The 27,420-nt window shown below is 35.8% G+C and overlaps 1 protein-coding gene across 20 annotated transcripts in view; it reads left to right on the plus strand.

Moving 5' to 3' along the window:
* Positions 1-27,420, plus strand: part of LOC128221883 (uncharacterized) — a 66,605-nt gene that overhangs the window by 23,792 nt on the left and 15,393 nt on the right. For 3 of the 20 annotated variants that reach the window (XM_052930522.1, XM_052930527.1, XM_052930526.1), the window contains exons 3-6: positions 1,313-1,366; positions 13,065-13,491; positions 17,004-17,057; positions 17,441-17,494. Coding sequence is in view for 8 of the 20 variants with exons in the window: in XM_052930532.1 (XP_052786492.1) it covers positions 17,485-17,494 (10 nt within the window). In the remaining 12 variants the exon portion in view is untranslated. The other 17 variants (XM_052930523.1, XM_052930524.1, XM_052930528.1 and 14 more) reach the window with 17 other exon arrangements.

Consider the following 27,420-nt stretch of genomic DNA (forward strand, 5'->3'; position numbering starts at 1 on the left):
TCAGCCAATGTACCGAGGATAGCGGACATCCTCTCGATTAATGTATTTATTCTGAGGTGCAACAAAGCAGTGAAAATGAAGTGGGCTTTTCCTTTCCTAGTCATCTACTTCATCATGTTTTGCTTTAAAGGCAGCACCCCGCAAAGATGACAGCTCAATATTAAATAACTAAACATCCGCAAACTGTTCGATACAAAACGCCTGTCCTTCGTAACTATGTTATCCCATCCAAAAGATTACTGCCATACAGATGTAAATGATTTCTTACTATGCTGTGTACCTTGCGGTGTTTACTCTCACAAATACAATGGAAACTACAGAGTCGAGCAAAGCTAATTCAAAACTTTACTATGTTCAGAGACACATGACAAGGGCCTTAACGACACTGAATTAGAGACACAAACGTATAAACATTTCACATACACAACTACAAAAACCTCAAACAAATAACTCACGCATCAAAATAGCCTTACCGATAAATGGTTTGATTACCGCTTTTCAATGTCAGTGAAAAACGAGTCGTTTTGAAGCCCGAGTCTTCTTGGGGATTAAACTTGTTTTGCAATACCATAAAACTTGTCTCAATACTATAAAACTAATAAATAATACATTACAAGCCTTTATAATAGACTCCGTTTACTTTCGACTATCAAATTACTGAAAATCAAACCACCAACATGATTCTTAATTATTTGTATAACCCATCCATCTAGCGCAATACATATTTCACCGTATGACTGAGATGTATTGTATAAAGTTGTATTGATGATATATAATGGTTTACCGACTCGTTAAGCGCTGTAAGTGACGTATAAACGCAACGAATAAAAGAAATGATATATCAACACATTACACTACATGAACTTTCTTTTCTCCTACAGTTTTTGCTTTAATTTTAGGAGCCGAAAACATGAATAACATGATTCTTAAAACACAAAAATGATGTGTTAGTTTTGAAATGCAAACATTTGTTTTAACTTTAGGTCTGGATGTTGAATAAAACAGACGAAAAGCAGATGTTTTCTCAAATTTCATTCATAAATACAAATTTCGACAGGTGTATTTTTTTTCCTTTCCTGCTGAAAAATACGAGGTTACGAAACAAGTCTTTTATCTACAATATATTGGGTAGCATTAATCGCCTCGAGAATGCAAATGTATATTTGAAGTTGGTTTCGTCTTTTAAAACTCATAATTATCATATACAAAAGTCTTTTATATCGATCAAACTTGTGTCAATAATGTTTTTTTTTCTCACAGACGTTTGTGGATTTTGGACCAGTATATTGAGTGTCATTAATATATGTTTCAGTTGGATGAAAGCACGCCATTGAATCAAAGTAATTGGAATTGATAATGGAAGTAGGTAAGTAATCGTCATTAAAATTATTTTGTACAAAACATGTTAAGAATACATCTTGGTGAGATCATTATCATAAGACTAAATACACGCTTGAAAATGCCCAAAATTTAGATTTACAACATTAACAAGTTTGCTATTATTAAGCTCTACTGAGCAGGTAGGTAGTAGTGTTCAGACTGAGCTTTTCATTTCGCCCAACGCCCGGCGTCCGTCCGCCCGTCGTGCGTCAACAACTAATTTAGATGAAACTTCAACGTTCCTTGGATGGTGCTCTTTTTTAAAAAATATACAAATAAACAAATAAATGAACTCGATGCAGAACTTTGTTTTCCATAAAACCGAAAGATATACTTAAAAACTCTTCATGACAGAATCCATCAGGGCGAGAGCTCATATATTGTGTTACATTGCCTACTGGTATTCTTCCACTGTTCAAACTATTCCCCTGGGCCCACGGCCTTGATATTTGTATGTAGATCTAGTCCGTTCAGCTTGTGCCCCTGGGGTCAAAATTTGGCCCACCCCGAGGGTCATAATTATCCATTCAGCTTATGTAAGAAATGTTTGAAAATATTCTTATCGAAACCGCTAGGACAACACTTTTGATAATTTTGTATGTAGCATTAAACAGTTGTCATTCACAAAGTTTGTGAACAGATTGGAGTTCATCAGTTTCATAGACTTACATAGGAAATAATCTTTTCATTAACGAAGTGGCCAAGACCTTTGATATTTGTTATGAGGGCATCATACGATTGCCCTCTACCAAATTTGATTAAATAAATTTCGAGGTTCAAAGCTGGTTCCAATATTTTTTTATGTACTTGTTTCTGAAGCATTAGCAATGCAATAGAACATGTATCCAATTTATAACACAAATATCAATGTTGTGCTAAATGACAAAGACTGTTATCTTTTGACATTTTGTAATTGAGACATTGAGTGTAGTTTTGCACATAGTTTCAATGTTGTTTTTTTTGATGAGCTTTTCTGTGAGATTTTGACCTACCTTCTTTTTTTTTTAAGCTACACTTACGAAGCTCGGACCATGTACACAGATTTGAAAACAAATTCCAATGTTGCGCTTTGATGACCTTAACCACTACAGCATTTGCCAGTACTCTATCATAGTTAATGAGCGATTAAGGGGCATAATGGCCTTTTTTGTACGTTATGAATCAAGCACTATAAACAAAAATGTGCTTTTATGTAAATAATATTATTGGACCTAATTATTTTTACTTTTCAATTAATTAGTAAATGCTCCATTTAAAATCTTTAATGTATGCCCCAAAACAAGCAATGTTCAACTTGTTGGCTCTTCCCATGTAATCCATTTGATATTTATTATGCCCCGCGAACAATAAATGCTCACCCAGCCATATTTCAATGCCGGTTGCATACCATTATTAACTAATGGCTAAGTTCAAGTTTTACTTTATATGAAATGCATAAATGCTTTTGTCGAACGAGTATATATAAATTAACATGTTTGTGACATAGCTATCAGTTTCGACTGCATTTTTATTCATGAACATGATTTATTGTAGTTAATAATAAAACGCGGAAACACAGGGGAAAACCTAGTAGTCGAATCTTAAACCTTGTTTATAGTCACAATGCAAGTACCCAAATGTCATGGGACTAGACACGCAAACATATTAACACCATATACACAAAAGTGAACACCACAAACACAAATACAAACAACACAAATGGACAAAACACACATCAAAACAAACATACCTATAATGGCTAGGATTCCCGCCTTGGAACGGTCAGTGACAAGCGAGAAACCACTCGCATTACAGTCGGTTCTTGCACTGGTGGGAAAACCCCCAGACAAAAGCGAACTAAAGCTATCCCTAGATGAATTTAATTCTCCAAACAATAGGTCCCCTTGATTTTCACAAAACCTTTTTAATGAATTCATTGATTGTAACCAATATGTTATTTGGTTGTCAGTTCCATCTTGGCAATATTGAGTTGTTGTTGCAAATGTCTAACGACTCTCACACTGATCACTGCAGCCATTAGCCTTAACCGTGGTAGTGAAAGTTTCTTTAATGGTTCACCACGGGGTTTTGCCATTGACAGCGCTGATTGGTTGGCTCTGCATATGTATACAGCTACGCCATATATCGTCATCGTCATACTATGTCTGAATACATGAATGGTTCTTTTCGCAACCGCCTGATAAAGTTTTCTGTATGTCTCAAGCTAGCCTCATAATTGACCAGCAACGGCAGATACTCATCTTTCCATGGACGCTTGGTGATGTAGCGACCCTCGTGATATGTTAGAATCCATGGAACAAGTTTCCATGGATATTGTTTTATTATTCTTGTTTTTCATTCACTTTGTTGTTTGGTAGTTGAAAATTGTGTTTGATTATACTTTCAGAACGACAAAAACGTCTTAATAATAAAAACCCGTATTTGTTTACCTTAAAACCGCTATATAGAATATACCCGTATGTGTCCAACCCTTAACGTCTTTATGTTAAATAGCCGTATCTCCCACGATTCCCACCGAACAAAACAACAACAACAAAAAAATACAAGAAAAAACAACAAAAACGTTTTAATAAAAAAACACTGCTTCTGAAGATCGTTCTAAGGCCGACAATCGTGGCTTCTTTGTCTGCGTAAAATTTATTTAATTATAAGCAAAACATATCCCGGTTTGGGTTTGGCATAGGGATTGTAATTAATCACAAAAAAGTAGACTTAATTGGTATTAGTTCGTTTCATTGGCATAGATATAGTGTGTACACCTATGCGGGTCGACATATGCAGCTATAGGTGATTGGTCGGTGGTGAGCATTGGGGGTGTGATACATAAAAAAAGAAAGGGGACTGTACGAGGTACAGTGGGCTGTATCCGGGGTGCGTGCGACATAAAATGCAAGGCGATTGTACGTGTTAAAGTGGGCCGTATCCGGGTTGAGTGCGACATATAATACAAGGCGATTGTAAGTGTTAAAGTGGGCTGTATCCGGGGTGCGTGCGACATAAAATGCAAGGAGATTGTACGAGTTAAAGTGGGCTGTATCCGGGTTGAGTGCGACATAAAATACAAGGGGACTGTACGTGTTAAAGTGGGCAGTATCCGGGGTGCATGCGACATAAAATACATGGGGACTGTATGTGTTAAAGTGGGCTGTATCCGGGGTGCGTGCGACATAAAATACAAGGGGACTGTACGTGTTAAAGTGGGCTGTATCCGGGGTGCGTGCGACATAAAGTACAAGGGGACTGTATGTGTTAAAGTGGGCTGTATCTGGGGGTGTGCGACATAAAATACAAGGGGACTGTACGTGTTAAAGTGGGCTGTATCCGGGGTGCGTGCAACATAAAATACAAGGGGACTGTACGTGTTAAAGTGGTCTGTATCCGGGGTGCGTGCAACATAAAATACAAGGGGACTGTACGTGTTAAAGTGGGCTGTATCCGGGGTGCGTGCGACATAAAATACAAGGGGACTGTACGTGTTAAAGTGGGCTGTATCCGGGGTGCGTGCGACATAAAATACAAGGGGACTGTACGTGTTAAAGTGGGCTGTATCCGGGGTGCGTGCGACATAAAGTACAAGGGGACTGTATGTGTTAAAGTGGGCTGTATCTGGGGGTGTGCGACATAAAATACAAGGGGACTATACGTGTTAAAGTGGGCTGTATCCGGGGTGCGTGCAACATAAAATACAAGGGGACTGTACGTGTTAAAGTGGGCTATATCCGGGGTGCGTGCGACATAAAATACAAGGGGACTGTACGTGTTAAAGTGGTCTGTATCCGGGGTGCGTGCGACATAAAACACAAGGGGACTGTACGTGGTGTTAAAGTGGGCTGTATCCGGGGTGCGTGCGACATAAAATACAAGGGGACTGTACGTGTTAAAGTGGGCTGTATCCGGGGTGCGTGAAACATAAAATACAAGGGGACTGTACGTGTTAAAGTGGGCTGTGTCCGGGGTGCGTGCGACATAAAATACAAGGGGACTGTACGTGTTAAAGTGGGCTGTATCCGGGTTGCGTGTGACATAAAATACAAGGGGACCGAACGTGTTAAAGTGGGCTGTATCCAGGGCGCGTGCGACAGAAAATTCAAGGGGACTGTACGTGTTAAAATGGGCTGTATCCGGGGTGCGTGCAACATAAAATACAAGGGGACTGTACGTGTTAAAGTCGATTGTATCTGGGGTGCGTGCGACATAAAATACAAGGGGACCGAAGGTGTTAAAGTGGTGCATATTCGGGCTGCGCGCTTCATAGAAAACAAGGGTATTGTACGTGTGAAAGTGGTACGTATTCGGGCTGCGCGCTTCATAAAAAACAAGGGGATTGTACGAGGTAAAGTTGTGTGTATCCGGGGTGTGTGCTAGAATGAAAACAAGGGAAATGTACGTGTTAAAGTCGATTGTATCCGGGGTGCTTGCTATATAGGAAACAAGGGTAATGCACATGGAGCGGATCGGGTCGCGTGTTCCTAACAAACAAGGGGATTGCATTTGTTAAAGTGATGCGATTCGGGCTGCGTGTACCCAATACAACACGGTTATTGAACGTGTAAAAGTGGAGTGTATCTTTGGCGCGTGCTTCATAGAAAATAAGGGATTGTAGGTGTTTAATTCTATATATGTTTTTCATATGTTTCCATTTTGTTTGTGTATCTTTGGCGCGTGCTTTATAGAAAAAAGGAATTGTATGTGTTTAATTCTCTATATGTTATTCATATGTTTTCATTCTGTTTGAAATGAGAAGATGTTCAATGTCTACAGTTAATCCCATATTTTGATGTTTCTAATTTAAGGGGCTCAAGTCTTAATTTTACTTTGTTTTCAACGTTTAGCTTCTTGCACATGTACTTCAACGTTTAGCTACTTGTACATGTACTTCAACGTTTAGCTACTTGTGCATGTATTTCAACGTTTAGCTACTTGTACATGTTCTTCAACGTTTAGTTACTTCTGCATGCACTTCAATGATTAGTTTCTTCTGCACTTACAACAACATGCATTTGTGTTCCAAATTGCCTTGTGCAATCACATAAAATCATTTCCATTCATGTATTAAGCAGTATCCTGTTATAGCGTCCAGTCCAGCCTAGTACAACAAAATGCGGCTATTCCTCAATTCTGCTTTGTGTCCTACGTAAACCGTGCAAAACAAAATGCCATGATTTCCTCCTTCCATTTGTGTACCAGCTTGCAGTAATCCATAACTCCTGCTTCGTTCAACAAAATACAGTTAGTTCCTCCTTCTGCATTTTCCAGCAAATATGCATATTTCTCTCCTTCTTACTATCGTGTCCAACAACTCGTTGTCTCCCCTCCGTCATATAACAAAAAGCATGCTGTAACTGTATCAGAAGAACGTGCATGTTAAGGTGTACATGTATAATCTAATCCTTGTTTCAAATGAGTCTTAAATATCCTGGCATTATTGTTAAAGCGCATAACGATAGTCTTGGCTGGACTAGTTACAAATCATGACAGTTGTTCAAAACAGCAATAATTATAATTACGATTGATTTACTTTTTTAAGACGGTAAATAACTGAAATTACAAGAGTCAACTAAATGGTTGGACATTTCTAGGGATTTCAAAGATATGATTCCGAACGTTCGGTGTGTTGACTGTGGTCAAAACACGAACGCATACATGTCGAGAATCTAACACACTAATATCAAGGCCCTTTCGTGACCAACAAGAGAGGTACAACATGTCCCCCAAAACCATTGAAGATCCTTTCTATTTCTCTTTTGACAAACCAGCATTCTATTATTCACCACGTATTGAACCTTTGTCCGTTCATTTAAATATTTCAATGCCTTGAAAGAGGTCAAACGATCAATGCATTTCAATTAATATACTGTATTATTACTATTGCATATCTAACATTTTATCTTTACCAACAATTTGAGCCTTTTATGGTTTGTCTTTATCCTGTGTCTACGTTTACGATATAATTTCTACTCCATATCTTTTGATCTTATTCAAAAGGCATAAACCTTGAAATTATAATGTTATATTGACATACTTAAGGTTAAACCAAGCTATGGAGAGAAGTTATTCTGTGTGCATTTTGTAAGAATAGGAACGGAGAGCTGTCTTTTTCAGTGAGTAATGTATGATTGCACGTTTCTTATTATTTTAAATTTAAGTAAACACTATAGAGCAATTTAACATGGTCGATATCTGTTAAACCAACGTCTTAGTGTATATATTTGTGAACCTTAATATATATGCAAAAAATGGCACAAGAACTTGACATTCAATCACCGAGGGATATTGATCGGTATTGCAATATACTACTACTATGTTTGGGCTTGATTTGTTAGCTCGACGGTTTTATTCGCTGTTGGCGTTGTCACCATAGTAGTTAACCTAATCAATGGAAAATAAACTAAAATCCTTCTTTATATCAAAGTTCAACATGTTGTCAAGAAAATGCACTGCAAGGTCTATAACTGGTGTGAAGATTAACTCTCTATATAGAATGCTGAACACAACAGGTTAAGAGATACACGTACGATGGACCTTTATAGATGTAAGTGAGGTTCTAGGATTCTGCAAAAAAAGTTTTCAATTCATATTGGGAAAATATTCGCAAGATCACTCTCATTATTTACTTAGACCGATATATCATCACTAACATAGACTTACTTAATTTGTTCACCCCTGCTCAGGCAATGTACGCAACAGGTTAATAAATTGTCAGATTGTATCGCTGGAACGAACACCGCCAGGTCAATTATTCATGTAAACTAAACGATGATCTTGATTTTAAATATAATTACCTATTGATTGATACAATTTTAATAATTGCCATTCATTTACCTATTTACCCATACAATATCCGACTGTTTTTTCGTTAATTTGGCACAATTCATTGTATAGAGGTTTCAAAAGAGATTTTTCAACGATAATCATGCCACAATTTAGCCGCATACGTACTGTCTGGAGTTCATTAACAAAACTTGATAGACATTGAACCATGTGACCCTTTACAATGACACCGTAATCATTGCTGGGTAATACGCTTATTTCCGAAATCCCCTTAGCACCATTGAACTGCAATTATATCAATTTTATAATACCGCAGAAAGCTGCATGTATGCACAACATACAAGGTAAAATATTACTCCGGTTTTAAAAGCATGGGGTTTCATGATCAAAAGAACATATTGTTTTTCATCAATAAATGCGAAGAACATAAACAGCAATTGTTTTAGATACATTTCTGACCAAATATTCACAACGCAACTTCATTTTATCGGACACCACACACTTTGATTAGCACAATTGCGTTCATACCCCGATAATGATATCAACCCCGCAATTTATTCCTTATTTATACTCGTCCAACTTTAGTCTGAGATTGTGTATGTAAGGTACACATTTATTCACCGATATTAATATTCATGCATAGATATTTTAAAATGTTCGGTTCACAGTAAAGAAATCTAATACATTACGAACAAGAAAATAGCAATGAATGAATCCTTTGGCTTAATCTTTAGTGCTTTACAACCCTTGATAGACATTTCTTATTGATGACAAATTCTGGTATAAATAGGTTAGTTCGTACAATAAAATAATTACTATGTATTAAATGACACAATCTTTACGAATAGTTTCGTTCAATTGATACGACATGGATATAACACAATCTCAGATTCTACTCTCTAAAGTATTGTTGTGCAGGGTTGGTATAATTTTGCATGTATCCCTCTAGTTTTGCCCTTTACATATTGTATAGTCAAGGTTTTTCTTATTTCTTTTTTCTTTTTGAAGTTTTTTTTTTTTTAAACAAAACAATATATTTTTTTTTATCAAATTCTAAACTTTGATAGGTTTCGATGCAAACATTTTTTGAGATATATTAAATGTCCCATTTTGAATTGAAATCTAGATATTGAGTTTAAACAAAAGTAAATAAAGGCGGGACCTTTACATGTCAAAGGACACTATGAGATAGTACTTGAGCAAAAGTTAATGACATTATAATACCCATGTAATAAGGTGCGAGACCAACAAACACCAACATATCCCTTCAGAGAAAAGCATGCTCGACACCTGAAGGGGTTCACTGGTCTTTATATACAGTAATTCTCAATCCATAAAGAACACATGTTTGGTAATTTGCATATAACCAACCAAGTTAACATACGTACTGTGAACGTACTTCCGTCTATAACGTAATGTTATACTATGAACGCATATCCGCCGCCTACAGAGGACCGTTACACTAATCCGCCGTCTACAACGGACCGTTACACACTGCATCAGTAAACAAAAGCGGGTTCAGTGGTGTTGGGGGGGGGGAGTCAATTCAATTTAGGAGAGAAAAGTAATGAAATGTGTCCAAGACGAAGTCTTTAGGAATTGAAATTGCTAAAATATAATTGGGGTAGTACCCCCCCCCCCACTCTTGGTATATCATATAATGTATTCGATAATAGGATAACCACATTAAAGGACGACCAGGGGTAGTATTTCAGCAAAAATAAATATGAAGATATGTACAATAAAGTTGATGATTATTTAGTCCTACCCTTAACCTTAACCTTTTATGAATATTTTAATTTAGGCTTTCTCATGAGTTATACATTTTTGTCTAATTGGATTCCAAACCTAAAGGGACTTGTCACAGATTGGCACCAAAAAAAAAAGTTTTTTTTTTACTGTAACGAATCTCAGGACAATTATCTAATAGAATGTGGTACGTTTTCATATCATAATTGCAAAAAAATAGCAAAATGTAAAAAAAAAATGTGTTGGAGACCGGGTTCAAACCCGCGTCGCCAAAATTGTAGTCATCGTCTTACTCACTGCGCTACAAAGTCTTATTCTTATAGGGTGACATAATTAAGCTATACACCTACCTCGGTAATATTACGTGATAACACCGAGTAGCCAATCACGCATAAGGAATGAATTATACCTGGTAGACATACCCAGTAATCTTTTTTAATGGAAAAATACGAAATAACTGCTAAACTTAACTAAATTGTAAACTATATGATACTTCAGTTAGTAAGTTTCAATGAATTGTACACATCGAAGCCAAGTTTGTTTTCGACAATTTTCTCTTTTTTTTTTGCTATTTTACCATACGTGAGACAGCCCCTTTAATGTATGGTTAAGTAGTATAAACGTGAAGCCTGCTGGTAACATTTAAGAGTAGAGACTCGTTCATTTATGTCTGGATTATCAAGTATGTGTCAATTTTAGAAAAAAAATGAAGGTCAAATTTTGCGTGAGTATTAGTTGTATAAATTTAAACTTTACGGTATGCATGCTTGATATCTGCAATGTAAATACAAGTAGACCAATTTCGTTGTAATTACAAATGTTGAATCATCTTATGTTTGGCATTGTATTTTTGTTTAGAAGAAATCGAATTAGACATCGACAGAGTAGAACTCATTGAATGCAATACTTTTCTGCAAACATTCCAGTTTTTCATATAAATATTAATGGAAAACAATAAATAGAGACATGTGATTTTAAAAAAAAAGTCATATCAATATCTAAGAAAGTCAATCATTTTAGATGATTATCTTTCATTGTTCACTGTTTTTGTTTGTTTGGATTGCAACGATATTCCAACATACGAGTAGAAAAACAATCCCCTGGGCCTGTCTTATTATTGAACGTTTTTTGTTACTTTAACCTGTAAGGATTATACATGTTGCATGGTTCTAATATGTTTTGTTGAGTATATTACTGACTTAAGTCTTCACAAGTATATTTCGAACTCATGCAAGAAGGACATGATTATTTCACATTATGTGATACGGGCTCTTGCGCTCAATGAAACTTAATATTAAATGTCCATTCATGATTGACACGTACGTAACAGCGACAATAGTGTACTTTATATGGTTTGGTGTTACTTAAATAGCAAACTGATTGCCAAACATGTGGAACGTCCGTATAATAACTTAAAATCACGTTGTTTAAGGTTGCTTGATATAGAAATCAATTTCAATAGTTTATTCAAAATATAATGTCTTTGAGTATACGATTAAAGCCTTAGGCTATTCATTATAAAAATGATCTCCAAGGACTGAACAACTCGGCTTGTATTGCAAGTATATATTAATAAAAGCAGCTTTAAATGTTTGAATTATTTGCTGGTATTTAGATATTACTAATGTTCTTAAGCGTGGTTTAACAAATATGTGTAACGATCACGGGTTACACTTGATATTAAATATGACGAAACAGAATATTAAACAAGGAAGTTGCATGCACGTTTCGTGGGGAAGATTTTGTGAAGCCCGATTATAACCCGTTCTAAAATTTGAAGCTATTGATTACCAAATACCAGTGTATCAAACTTGATCGTGAGAATGAATTGCATTTCGAAATTGCACTGTTCGATTTTCAAATTCTTTGAATTACCAGCAGTGTTTGCATAACATAGGATTCTTTACCAACTGTAATCGACAGAATAACGTTAGCCACATGCCTCATAAGCAGAAACATATTAGAAAAAACAACCATAACATGGTCGTCATCTTGTCAAATATGAGATCGCTTGGTCCCGTAGAAGATTACCAAGACCGTAAGGGTGTATATCCAAGACAGATAAATGTACGAGTATACTATTAACAAACAACCCGAACCAATGAAATACTCTCGTTTGATGAAGCTCTTGAGGCGACACCCAACTCATGGAATGTCATTAATAATGTGAAAAACAATACTCATGTGGAAAACGAGCAAAAGGTTTAAACATCATGCCATGTAAAGCCAGCGAGACACAATCGTCTTCGCGACAGTTTGGTTGCATTAGGTCGTAACCAGTCGTTTCAGATATAGTTGTGTAAGTGCACAAAAAATGTGTGTGGCGATATATCCATACGGTTAGTACAAAGTCTTTATCAAACGTTGTTTGAGGCATTGTTTGTTTGATACAATACTAAATTTCGCCGTCGGCAAGAAGAATTAAGTAAAAGGAAACTCAAACGCATACCAAACACAGTACAGTTTTATGCACAAAGAAAAACGATCCGTATATTTGATTATACCTTCCAATAATAAGCGACTACATTTCAACAAACATGGATAATTGCTGTTATTAAGAATATTGTTTTAACCCACAGCTATTAACCTATACATAATAAACTATCTTTGGACTTTTGACATTTTATATCAAAGAGGCACTCTTTTCTGTTCACCACAATATTAAATATGAGCGAAACTTGACACTGCCTTAACACGCTCCGTTCGACATTGTATTATTCACATCTTGGATACCAGGTAAACACTGCTGTGCCACGATAAATGCACAGTTTTCGTTTAGAAAAGTAAGACGTTAGTTCTTTTAAGTTTAAGTTCACAGTAATGGAAACATATATCTCAAATATGTGATTTAAGCTATCGTTTTTTTGTGATTAAGGTATGTATGTTGTTTAAATTGTATCTATTTAATGTTTGTGTGCATGTATTCATTTCTGCTGTTAGTAGAAGGAACATATATTTGGGATAAGAAAGTGCACAACGTTTATTATTACATAATCATGTCCCATTGTAGCTTTCGTTCACATGCAAGTTCAAGTTCAAGTTCAATATTTTATTTGCTAAAGGCCACCGGCCCAAGACAACAAATATGTATATTACAAATGTGCAAAAGCAACAATGGTAACATCGGTTGAACAATGTACAATATAATACAAAATCAATTACAGAACAAACAAATGAGAGAAAAATCCAACAAGAAACCAACAAGAGAATGGAAAAAAGAACAAAAGAAAAAACAATAAACAAAAACAAACAAACAAAAAACACGAAAGCTAAAGAGTTAAGAAATAAAGAAGTGCAAGTCGGAATACAGATTCGAATGTGTAGCATGCATTAAATACCTTTTCGAAACGAAATAGAAGGGATCTAAAGAGTACACATTGTAATAAAATACTATACACAATACTCTAGCAATACCCTGCAATAACTTGCATCCCGTCTAAGTCATCGAGACGTCACCCACGTAGGTGTGGTTGATCTAGTGGTACCCACCGATACGTCAGGCACACATCTCAAAGGCCCCCGAGATCACAAGTAATTACAGATGTTAAACAATTAATATCATTACCGAACAAAAGTACACAATATACTGAAGTAAGTATTAATATTACTTATAACATTTTTACAACGCTTGTAGTAAAGTATTTCTATGTTGCATAGCAAAGTATATATACATAGCAATATCCCTTAACAAATTTTCATTTTTTGTACGCATCAAGATGATACAATTGTTAAAAGTGGCATTTTCATAATATTTCTTTGGTAAATATGTTTTTCTAATATTAGAGTAGAAAGGACATTTGAGCAAAAAATGGTATTCTGTTTCAACAACATATTCAATCTCAAGGTTATGTGATGAGCATCGGAAACACGCAAGAGCATTTCTATATATGCGTATATTGACGCAGTCTAAGTAAATTTCATGGCACAAACTTGATTTAAAACAAGAGTGAAATTTAAGTTTTTCAGAATCTATAATAGAAGAATGCCATTCCTGGCAATACTGGTCATTAAGTGATTGTTTCAACAAAGCAATAAAATGAGATTCATTCAATACTTCTTGGTTATACCAAACGTATCCGAATCCACAACTAAGCAATATATTCACATGCAGTAAATTTAGACTGATACCAGCTTTTTGTTTGTGAACTTCAAGTCATATTGCTTAGATACTTGGCCTCAAAAATCATCCTTATGTATGGTGGCATATACATGTCATAAGGTAGCCTGTTAACGTTCGCAAATTGTTTCGAGTTAAACACTTAATTTTGGCGATAATTATCTAGCTATCTAGTGAATAGTCGCGTTAATTGTTTGGTAAGATGATTATCATAAGACTAAAAACTGGCTTAGAAGTGCCCAGAAGTGCCACCGTTTACCTTTTTTAGATGTACAACATTAACAGGTTGTCTAGTTATGGTTTGTGAAGTCCACTTAATAAGTAACATACTAACTGGTCAATGTAATAAGATTCGTGTTATAACTTAGATATAAATGCACTTTGGGCTTCTAGCAGTAATTGAACATCTTTTTATGGTTTGTGAATTTCAATTCATTAATAACATATTAACTGGTAAACGTAAAACGATTCGTGTTACCACTTAGATATAAATGCACTTTGGGGTTCTAACAGTGATTGCCTATCTAGTTATGGTTTGCGAGTTCCAACAAATAAGTTACATACTAACTGTTTAGGTTAAATAAATGCGTGTAACAACTAGGTTACAAATGCATTCCAGATTCAGGCACTAACATGTTATCCAGTTATCGTTTGCAAATTCCACTTTATAAGTTACATACTAACTGGTTAACGTAATAAGATTCGCTTTACCACTTAGCTAAAATGCATTCCAGATTCAGGCGCTAACAAGTTATCTAGTTATGGTTTGCGAATTCAATATAATAAGTTACATACTACCTGGTTAACGTTTTAAGATTCGCGTTACCACTTAGCTAAAATGCATTCCAGATTCAGGAGCTAACAAGTTATCTAGTTATGGTTTGCGAATTCAATATAATAAGTTACATACTACCTAGTTAACGTTTTAAGACTCGCGTTACCACTTAGCTAAAATACATTCCAGATCCATGCACTAACAAGTTATCTAGTTATGGTTTGCGATTTCATTATAATAATTTACATACTACATGGTTAACGTTATACGATTCGTGTTACGTATTAAGTTATAATATGGCACCATACTTAAATAATGTATCTTATATCATTAAATTTTATTTTGAAATCAGAAAAAAAAACTTATTGTGGATTTTGAAATGTTTATGGTTGTCTATAAAATCATCCAAATAAAAACAATAAAAAATGAAAAAAAATCATCTTATTTAGAAACCAGGTTATTTTGGTTTTTAGATCACCTGAGCACGTAGCTAGTAGTGTTCAGGCTGAGCTTTTCCTATCGCCCTATCGTCCTTCCGTCCGTCGATCGTCGACATCTAATATCATCTCCTTCTAAACCACCGGGCCAATTTAGTTGAAACTTCACTGATCCATGGATGTTGCTCATTTTTAAAATTATACAAATAAATGAAGTCCATGCAGAACTATGGTTGTCACGTTACTGAAAGGAAATACTTTAAAACTCATTTATGACAAAATCACAAAATGTTCACAAGTGACATTGACTAAATCGGCGTCACTCAGCCAATGTACCGAGGATGGCGGACATCCTCTCGATTAATGTTTTCATTCTGAGGCGCAACAAAGCAGGGATAATGAAGAGGGCATTTCCTTTCCTAGTAATCTACCTCATCATGTTTGCTTTAAAGGCAGCATCCAGCAACGATGACAGCACTAAATTAAAATACTAAACATCCGAAAACCTTTCAATACATAACGCCTGTCCTTTGTAACTATGTTATATATCTCTTTTCGAGATTACTGCCATACAGATGTAAATGAGTTCTTACTATGCTGTGTACCTTGCGGTGTTTACTCGCACATATACAAAGGAAACTACAGAGACGAGCACAGTTAATTAAAAACTATACTATGTTCAGAGACACAATACAGAGGCCTTAACGACAATTAATTAGAGACACGAACGTATAAACATTTCATACACAACCACGAAAACCTCAAACAAATAACTCACGCATCAAAATAGCCTTACCGATAAATTATTTGTTTACCGCTTTTCAATGTCAGTGAAAGACGAGTCGTTTTGAATCCTGAATCTTCTTGGGGATTACACCTGTTTTGCAATAACCTAAAAATTGTCTCAATGATTATCAATAATTACAAGATCAGAAAAATAAACCTAATAAATAATACATAACAAGCCTTTATAATTTACTCCGTTTGCTCTCGACTATCAAATTACTGAAAATCAAACCATCAACATGATTCTTCTTAATTATTTGAATAACCTATCCATCTAGAGCAATGTATATTTCACCATATGGCTGAGTTGTATTGATGATATATTATGGTTTGTCGACTCGTTAAGTGCTGTTAGTGACGTATAAACACAACAAATAAAAGAAATATCAACACTTTACACTACATGAACTGTTTTTGTTATACTTTTAGAAGCCGGAAACATGAATTACATAATTCATAAAACACAAAAATGATGTGCTAGTTTTGAAATGCAAAATTCTTAGGTTTGAAATGTATCAGATTGTTTTAACTTGTTTTTTGTAACCTCGTATTTTTTTTAGGAGAAAAGAAAAAAAAAAACACCAGCCTGGATGTTGATTGAAACAGACTATTAGTAGATGCTTTATTAAATTTAGATAATAAATACAAATATCAACTGGTGTATTCTTTTCTTTTCTCCTAAAAAATACGAGGTTACAAAACAGGTCTTTTTCTACAATATATTGAGTAGCATTGACCGCCTCGAGAATGCAATTATAAATTTGAAGTTGGTTTCGTCGTTACAAAACATTTTTTTTTCTACAATATATTGGGTAGCATTGATCGCCTCGAGAATGCAATTATAAATTTGAAGTTGGTTGGTTTGGTCTTTTAAAACTCATATACAAAATACTTTTATATCGATCGAACTTTTGTCAATAATGTATATTCTTACAGACGTTTGTGGATTTTGGAACACAATATTAAGTGTCATTAATCTATTTTTCAGTTGGATGAAAGCACGCCATTGAATCAAAGTAATTGGAATTGAAAATTGAAGTAGGTAAGTAATCGCCATTCAAATTAACTTGTTAAAACATGTTAAGATTACCTTTTGATCAGAAAATTATCATACGACTTAATACACGCTTGCCCATATCTGCCACTTGTGTAACCTTTTTTAGATTTAGAACATTAACAGGTTTGCTATTAAGGTTTAACTCACCGGAGCACGTAGCTACTAGTGGTCAGACTGAGCTTTTCCTTTCGTTTAACGCTCAGCGTCCGTCGTCCGTCCGTCCGTCCGTCGTTTCGTCTTTTAAAACTCATAATTATCATATACAAAAGTCTTTTATATCGATCAAACTTGTGTCAATAATGTTTTTTTCTCACAGACGTTTGTGGATTTTGGACCAGTATATTGAGTGTCATTAATATATTTTTCAGTTGGATGAAAGCACGCCATTGAATCAAAGTAATTGGAATTGATAATGGAAGTAGGTAAGTAATCGTCATTCAAATTATTTTGTTAAAAAACATGTTAAGAATACATTTTGATGAGATAATTATCATAAGACTAAATACACGCTTAAAACTGCCCAGAACTGACACTTTAATAACCTTTTTTAGATTTAGAACATTAACAGGTTTGCTATTAATAGTTTAGCTTACCTGAGCACGTAGCTAGTAGTATTCAGACTGAGCTTTTCCTTTCGTTTAACGCTCAGCGTCCGTCGTCCGTCCGTCCGTCCGTCGTGCGTCAACAACTTATATCAAAGTTCCATGGATGTTGCTCTTTTTGAAAATTATACAAATTAATAAACTCCACCCAGAACCTTGTTTTACATGTAACTCAGCTAGTTCTGCATGCACTTCAACGTCTCGCTACTTCTGCATTTACTTCAACGTTTAGCTAATTGTACATGTACTTTAACGTTTAGCTACTTGCACATGTACTTCAACGTTTAGCTACTTGCACATGTACTTCAACGTTTAGCTACTTGTGCATGCACTTCAATTTGTAGCTACTTGTACATGTACTTCAACGTTTAGCTAATTGTACATGCACTTCAGCGTCTAGCTACTTGTGCATGTACTTCAACGTTTAGCTACTTGAGCATATCCTTCAACGATTAGCTACTTGTACATGCTCTTCAATATTTAGCTACTTGTGCATGTACATCAACGTTTAGCTACTTGTACATGCACATCAACCTTTAGCTACTTGTACATGCGCATCAACGTTTAGCTACTTGTACATGCACATCAACGTTTAGCTACTTGTACATGTACTTCAATGTTTAGCTTCTTGTGCATGCACATCACCGTTTAGCTACTTGTACATGTACTTCAACGTTTAGCTATTTGCACATGTACTTCAACGTCTAGCTACTTCTGCATGTACATCAACATATAGCTGCTTGTACATGCACTTCAACGTCTAGCTGTTTGTACATGTACTTCAACGTAAAGCTGATTGTGCATGCACTTTAACGTCAAGCTACTTCTGCATGGACTTCAATGTTTCGCTTCTTCTGCACGTTCAGCAACATGCATTTGTGTTCCAAATCGCCTTGTGCAACCACATGAATTCATTTCCATTCATGTATTGAGCAGTATCCTGTTATAGCGTCCCGTCCAGCCTAGTGCAACGACATGCGGTGACTCCCTTCTGCTTTGTGGTACAACATACAGTCATGTCCCACCCAAGCCTTGCAAAACAACATACCATGAATTCATCCTTCTGTTTGGGTACCAGCTTGCAGCCATACATCACTCCTGCAACAAAATACAGTTAGTTTCTCCTTCTGCATTGTCCAGCAAATATGCATATATCTCTCCTCCCACTGTCGTGTCCAACAACTCGTTGTATCCCCTCCGTCATATAACAAAAAGCATGCTCTAACTGTATCAGAAGAACGTACATGTTTAGGTGTACATGTATAATCTTAGCCATGTTTCAAATGAGTCTTAAATATCCTGACAGTGTTGTTAATGCGCATAACGATAGTCTTGGCTGGACTAGCTACAAATCATGACATTTGTTCAAAACCCGTAATAATTATAATTACGATTGATATACTAGTTTAAAATACGTGGTTAATAAATTGAAATTACGAGAGTCAAATAGAAGGTCGGACTTTTCTAGAGATTTCAAAGACATGATGCCAAAGGTTCGGTGTGTTGATTATGTTCAAAACACGAATGCATACATGTCGAGAACCTAACACACTGATACCACAATCCCTTTCGTGAACAACGAGGGAGATGCAACATTTTCTCCAAAACATTCTATTTCTTTTTTGACAAACCAGCATTCTATTATTCACCACGTATTGAACATTTGTCCGTTCTCTTAAATATTTCAATGCCTTGAAAGAGGTCAAACAATCAACGCATTTCAATTAATATACCGTATTATTACTATTGCATATCTAACATTTTATCTTTACCAACAATTTTAGCCTTTTATGTTTTGTCTTTATCCTGTGACTACGTTTTCGATATAATTTCTACTCCATATCGTTCGATTTTATTGAAAAGGCGTAAACCTTGAAATTGTAATGTTATATTGAAATACGTAAAGGTTAAACCAAGCTATGGAGAGAAGTTATTATGTGTGCATTTTGTAAGAATACGAACAGAGAGTTGTCTTTTTCAGTGAGTAACGTTTGCTTGCACGTTTCGTATTATTGTAAATTTTAGTTAACACTATGGACCAATTTAACACGGTCGATATATCTTAAACCAACGTCTTAGTGAATATATTTGTGAACAGTAATTGGTACAAAAACTTGACATTCAATCAACGAGGGATATTGATCGGTATTGCAATATGCTACTACTATGTTTGGGCTTGATATTTTAGCTCGACGGTTTTGTCGCTGTTGGCGTTGTCGCCATAGTAGTTATTCAAAACATAATCAATGGAAAATAAACTCTATACTCCTTCATATCAAATTTCAACATGTTGCCTGAGAAATACGAATATGCACTGCCAGGTCTATAACTAGTGTATATACATATATATATATACGTAAAGCTTAACTTTTTATAAAGAATGCTGAAAACAAACTGTCAAGAGATTAATAATATCTGTCATGTGTTCCCGTTCCGGATAGAAAAATCTGACCCGAGGGCACCTGCGTTGCTTGGTAACGAGGCTTGCCGAGTTACCGGCTACGCAGCGTGCCCGACGGTCGGATTTTTATATCCGGAACGGATACACATGGTAGATATTTTTTCTAGCATACCTTAATTATTTTTTGTGTGAAGAAACTGCATAAAAAAGCTCATTTTTGTACATTTCACCAAAAAGCGCTTGCGATAATATTTACTGACGTCATGACGCGCAGTAATTTTTATTCACTGTCAACGTCAATAAGTTCCTTCGATATCAAGTCTTTGAAGGGTTATTTCGATTTGTTGTGAAGATATATTTTTGCAAAGTTAATGTTTATGAAACTCATCTATTGAAATCTCATAATTATCGTTACTTAAAGTATATAATAAAAGAAATAAAGTATTACGTCACAGCGTGTGACTCATCTGGCATGGGGGGAAGCCAGATGGGATTTTCCAGCACGGCTGACGTCACCGGAAGTGCATATCCGGTGTGCTAGAAATACACGTACGATGGGCTTCTGTAGGTTTAAGTGAGGTTCTTGGATTCTGCAAACAAAGCTTGCTATTCGGATGGGGAAAATATTCGCAAGATCACTCCCATTATTTACTATAGGCCTATATGTCATCAACAACATAGACTAACTTAATTTGTTCACCCCTGCTCAGGCAATGTACTCAAAAGGTTAAGAAATTGTCAGATTGTATCTCTGGAACAAAATGTTTTTTGCACCGACGATAACCATAGCCACGTCAATTATTCATGTAAAAGATGATCTGGATTTTAAATACAGATGCCTATTGATCGATGGAATTTTAATAATTGCCATTCATTTACCTATTAGCCAATACAAAATCCGACTATTCTTTGTCGTTAATTTAACACAAATCATGCAAAGGAATTTCAACAAAGTTTTTTCAACGAAAATCATACATCAAATTAGCCGCATACGTACTGTCTGGGGTTCTTTAACAAAACTGGATAGACATTGAACCATGTGACCCTTTACAGTTACACCGTAATCATTGCTGGTTACTACGCTTAATTCCTCAATTTCACAAGCATGAATGCACTGAAATGAAATCAATTTTATGTTACAGCAGAAAAGTGCATGTATGAACACCATACGTGATCAAATATTTCTCATTTTTTAAAAGCATGGGGTTAATTTAGCAAACGAACATATTGTTTATCACCAATCAATGCGACGAACATTAACAGCAATTGTTTTAGATACATTTCTGACCTGTTATCAAATTTACTCGGCCAACAGTACTTGTAACTCGGAGATTGTGATTTAATTTATCGTCAAGGTTTTTCTTAATTTATTTTTTTTGAAGTGATTTTATAAACAAAACAATACATTTGTTATCAAATTCTAAACTTTGATAGGCTTCGATGCAAAACAATTTTGAGATATATTAAATGTTCCATTATGAATGGAAATCTAAATATTGAGTATAACGAATAGTAAATAAAGGCAGGATTATACATGACAAAGGATACTATAAGGTTGTATTTGAGTAAAAGGTAATAGTTTAATACCAATGTGGTTCACTACATGAATCGGTAGAAAAGCGGGTACGGGGGTGTTTGGGGCGGGGGGGGGGGGGTTAAAGTAATGAAATATAGTACAAAAAAGTAAGACGCCAAAGACAAAACATTTTAAACTGGAAATTGCTAAAATGTAATTGGGAAAATAGCCCCACCCTCCCCTGCCAATACTAAATACCAAATTAATTTCATTTCGGTGGAAGGGGCGCTTGTCCAAAAGCTTAAATCCCTTAGTTCCACCCCCGTTAAATTCTGGATGCGCCCCTGGTATAACATTTAAGGTAATCGATGATATGATAACCACGTTTAAGGATGCATGTTTGATATCTGAAATGTAAATATAAATTGTCCGATTCTCGTTATAATTACAAATGTTGAATCATCTTAAGTTTGGCATTGTATTTTTGTTTAAAAGGATTCGAATTAGACATCGACAGGGTAGAACGCTTCAACTCATGGAATGCTGTTTTTATAATCTGGCATAATATAAATAAATGCAATATTTATCTGCGAAAATCCCAGGTTTTCATACAAATATTAATGGAAAACAATAAAGAGAGTTTTAAAAAAAATATTATCAAAATCGATGAAAGTCAATCATTTTAAATGATTATCTTTTAATTGTTCACTAATCTTGTTTGTTTGAATTGCAAAGATATTCCAACATACGAGTCGATAAACTAATCCCTTGGGCCCGTCTTATTATTGAACGTTTTACTAACCTGTGAAAATTATACATGTTGCATGGTTATAATACGTTTTGTTAATTATATTACTGAATTAAGTCTTTCTAATTCATATCGTAATCACGCAAGTAGGACATGGCCATATCACAGTATGTAACACGGGCTCTTTCGATCGAAAAAGGAAAATTAACTTCTAATGGCCCTGCATGATTGACACATACGGAACAGCGATAACAGTGTACTTGATATGGTTCAGTGCCACTTCAATAGCAAACTGACTGCAAAACATGTGGAAGGTCCGTATAATAACTTCACATTACCTTATTTAAGGTTGTTTGTTAAAGAAATCAATTTGAATAGTTTATTCAAAATATAATGAGTATACACTCATAGTCTAAGGCTGTTCATAATACAAATGTTCTCAAAGGATTTAACAAGTCGGTTACAAGTATTACAAGTATAGAAAAATGATAGCAGATTTAAATGTTCGATTTATTTGCAGGTATTTATATATTAATAATGTTCTTAAGCGTGGTTTAACCAATATGTACGATCACGCGTTACATCTGATATTAAATATGACGAAACTGAAATTTAAACAAGGAAGCTATGTTCTCGTTTGATGGGGATTTTTTGTAAAGCCCGATTATTACTCGTTCTTAAATTTGAAGCTATTGATTTGCAAATGCCAGTGTATGAAACGTGATTGTGAGAACGAACTGCATTTCGAAATTGCAATATTCGATTTTCAATCATTCATAACATATGATTCTCTACAGACTGTAATCGGCAGATTTACGTCAACCACATGCCGCATAAGCACAAAATATGTTAAAAACAACAATAGTATGCTCGTCATCTTGTCAACTATGTGCTCGCTAGTTCCCGCAGAAAATGACCAAGACCGTAGATGTGTCTATCCAAGAAAGTCAAACACTGACCAAACCAATGAATCATTGATTCGATTTGTGAGATGTTTAATCTGACAAGACGCATTAATGTACGAGAAAGCTATGAAGAAACAGCGAATTAAAATAAACTTTCGTTTTATGAATTCTCGTGACTCCAGAGCCCATTAAAGCCCGGAAAAAGATTCAACTAGCATGTTACAAGCATGTACGAGTATACTATTAACAACCAACCCAAACCAATGAAATACTCTCGTTTGAAAAAGCTCCTGAGGCGAGACCCAACTCAAGGCATGTCATTAATTATGTTAAAAACAATACTTATGTGAACAACTACAGAAACAAGCTCAATAGCAAAAAGTTTAAACATCATGTCATGAGGCCAGCTAGACAGAATCGTCTTCGAGAAAACCATAGAGAACTCTCCTATATAACACATGTACGCTTAAATTATTGAACTTATGAAACGTAAATTTCATTCGAATTGCAAATGTGAGGGGTGTGTGTGTGTGTGTGTGTGCGTGTGTGCGTGCGTGCGTGCGTGCGTGCGTGTGCGTGTGCGTGTGCGTGTGCTTGTGTGTGTGTGTGTGTTTGTGTGTGTGTGTGTGTGTGTGTGTGCGTGCGTGCGTGCGTGCGTGCGTGCGTGCGTGCGTGCGTGCGTGTGTGTGTCTGTGGTTGCGTGTGCGTGATTTAGTACCATAATGTTAACCTTAATTGGCTAATGAATACCACTTCTGGAACTAGAATGGATAAACCCTCGAACTTGCAGCCTCAGTTCAAACACATCTGGTTTACAAAAATCAGTGAATACAACGCGGGCATATTTAGTTGTATTAGGTCCTAATTAGACGCTTCAGAAATAGTTGTGTAAACCCACTGCTCAATAGAGGTTTCAGGCCATATATCCATACGGTTCATTCAGACTAGTTGTGTAAACCCACTGTTCAATAGATGTTTGTGGCGATACATCCATACGGTTGATTCAGACATAGTTGTGTAAACCCACTTCTCAATATATGTTTCAGGCGATATATCCATACGGTTGATTCAGACATAGTTGTGTAAAACCCACTGCTCAATTGATGTTCAAGGTGATATATCAATACGGTTGATTAAAACATAGTTGTGTAAACCCACTGCTCAATAGAAGTTTAAGGGGATAAATCCATACGGCTGTTTCAGACATAGTTATGTTAACCCACTGCTCAATAGAATTTTAAGGGGATATATCAATACGGCTGTTTCAGACATAGTTGTGGCGTGATTTAGTAATATATATTTCCCAAACATACAATCTCAGCCAGTGTTATTGGTGAATAAGGTATGTATGACTTTTATATTTTATTTATTTAATGTCTGTTTGGTACTAATATAATCCGTTGTTAGTAGAAGGAAATATATTTGGGGAAATAAAACGCATAAAGTTGACTTTAATGAATGTATATCTCATTGCATATTTCCTTTTATCTTCAGTAAATTTAGACGGATAAGTTATGTTTTCATTTGTAAATTTCAAGTCATATTGCCTATATATACCTTCTTATTGTGGATTTTGAAATGTTTAAGGTTGTCTATTTAAACATCAAAATAAAATAAAATGAAATAAAACATCTTGTTTAGAAACAAGGTTATCTATTTTTTTTGCTAAGGAAACAATTCAAAAGTCATCTTGACAAAATCAATCAGGCATAGAGCTTAGATATTTGATACACTTCTATTGGTAATTCGTTGAAAATCTTCATTGCTTAAACCACATGGCACAGACCTTAAAAATCTGTTATGTAGCATCATATGATGGCCCTCTACCAAGTTGGTTCAATCACTAGTTGTATTACCATAAACCAATAAACTCATTCATTCTCATAAAAACAAAGACAACGTTCACTCTGGTGAGTTCTAGTTGTCGAAACTTAATTAAGAAATAATGTAATTAGTCATGTTTAGAGGCACAAGGCAAGGATCCAAACGACATTGAACTTGACACATAGAACTTGACAACCCTCGTCGGTAATAAGGACATGGAACTTAACACCACGCGTCGGTAATAAGACATGGAACTTGACACCCCGCGTCGAAAATAAGACATGGAACTTGACACCTCGCGTCGATAATTAGACATGGAACTTGACACCTCGCGTCGGTAATAAGGCGTCAATTAAGTAAATGGTCCAAACGACATGGAACTTGACACCTCGCGTCGGTAATAAGGCGTCAATTAAGTAAATGGTCCAAAGTTCTCATATTTAGAAATCTGGACTATGTGAAATAAGGCATGAACTTTTTTATTTAAGTTTTAAAAATTATTGAAAATTACATTGAATTGCATATTGGTATTCTAACCTAGTATACTACGTAAGCAATACTTTAATCGAATTGAAATGAAAAGTCAGAGGATAACTATTTGTTTCAGTGTTAGATCGCAATATATTTGATCAAGTTTGCACCAAAAGTCGTGCGTCAACAACTAATATCAATGTTCCTAATATCATAATAAAGTTCATAATATCAGCGCTGATTCGTTGACTCTGCAGATGTATACAGCTAGCGTCTGAATACATGAATGGTTCTTTTCGCAACCGCCTGATAAAGTTTTCTGTAAGTCACAAGCTAGCGTCATAATTAACCGGCAACGGCAGATAGTCATCTTTCCATGGACGCAAAGAAAAAGGGATTGTATTGTAAAATTCTCTATATGTTATTCATGTTTCCATTTTGTTTGAAATGAGAAAATGTTCAATGTCAAAAGTGAATCTAAACGTTTGAGTGTCTAATTTAAGGGGCTCAAGTCTAAATTTGATCTTGTCTTCAACGTTTAGCTACTTGTACATGCACTTCAACGTTGAGCTACTTGCGCATGTACTTCAACGTTTAGCTACTTGCACATGCACTTCAACGTTTAGCTACTTGCACATGTACTTCAACGTTGAGCTACGTGTGCATGCACATCAACGTTTAGCTACTTGTGCATGCACTTCAACGTTTAGCTACTTGCTCATGCACTTCAACGTTTAGCTACTTGCACATGCACTTCAACGTTTAGCTACTTGCGCATGTACTTCAACGTTTAGCTACATGCACATGTACTTCAACGTTTAGCTACGTGTGCATGCACTTCAACGTTGAGCTACTTGTGCATGTACTTCAACGTTTAGCTAATTGCACATGCACTTCAACGTTTAGCTACGTGTGCATGCACTTCAACGTTGAGCTACTTGTGCATGCACTTCAACGTTTAGCTACTTGTGCATGCACTTCAACGTTTAGCTACTTGTGCATGCACTTCAACGTTGAGCTACGTGTGCATGCACTTCAACGTTTAGCTACTTGCACATGCACTTCAACGTTGAGCTACTTGTGCATGCACTTCAACGTTTAGCTACTTGTGCATGCACTTCAACGTTTAGCTACTTGTGCATGCACTTCAACGTTGAGCTACTTGTGCATGCACTTCAACGTTTAGCTACTTGTGCATGCACTTCAACGTTGAGCTACTTGTGCATGCACTTCAACGTTTAGCTACTTGTGCATGCACTTCAACGTTTAGCTACTTGTGCATGCACTTCAACGTTGAGCTACTTGTGCATGCACTTCAACGTTTAGCTACGTGTGCATGCACTTCAACGTTTAGCTACTTGTACATGCACTTCAACGTTAAGCTACTTGTGCATGGACTTCAACGTTGAGCTAATTGTGAATGCACTTCAACGTTTAGCTACTTGTGCATGCACTTCAACGTTGAGCTACTTGTGCATGCACTTCAACGTTTAGCTACTTGTGCATGCACTTCAACGTTGAGCTACTTGTGCATGTACTACAACGTTTAGCTACTTGTGCATGCACTTCAACGTTTAGCTACTTGTGCATGCACTTCAACGTTGAGCTACTTGTGCATGCACTTCAACGTTTAGCTACTTGTGCATGCACATCAACGTTTAGCTACGTGTGCATGCACTTCAACGTTTAGCTACTTGCACATGCACTTCAACGTTTAGCTACTTGTGCATGCACTTCAACGTTGAGCTACTTGTGCATGCACTTCAACGTTTAGCTACTTGTGCATGCACTTCAACGTTGAGCTACTTGTGCATGCACTTCAACGTTTAGCTACTTGTGCATGCACTTCAACGTTGAGCTACTTGTGCATGCACTTCAACG

Source organism: Mya arenaria, chromosome 16, assembly GCF_026914265.1.
Source record: "Mya arenaria isolate MELC-2E11 chromosome 16, ASM2691426v1".
NCBI lineage: Eukaryota > Metazoa > Mollusca > Bivalvia > Myida > Myidae > Mya > Mya arenaria.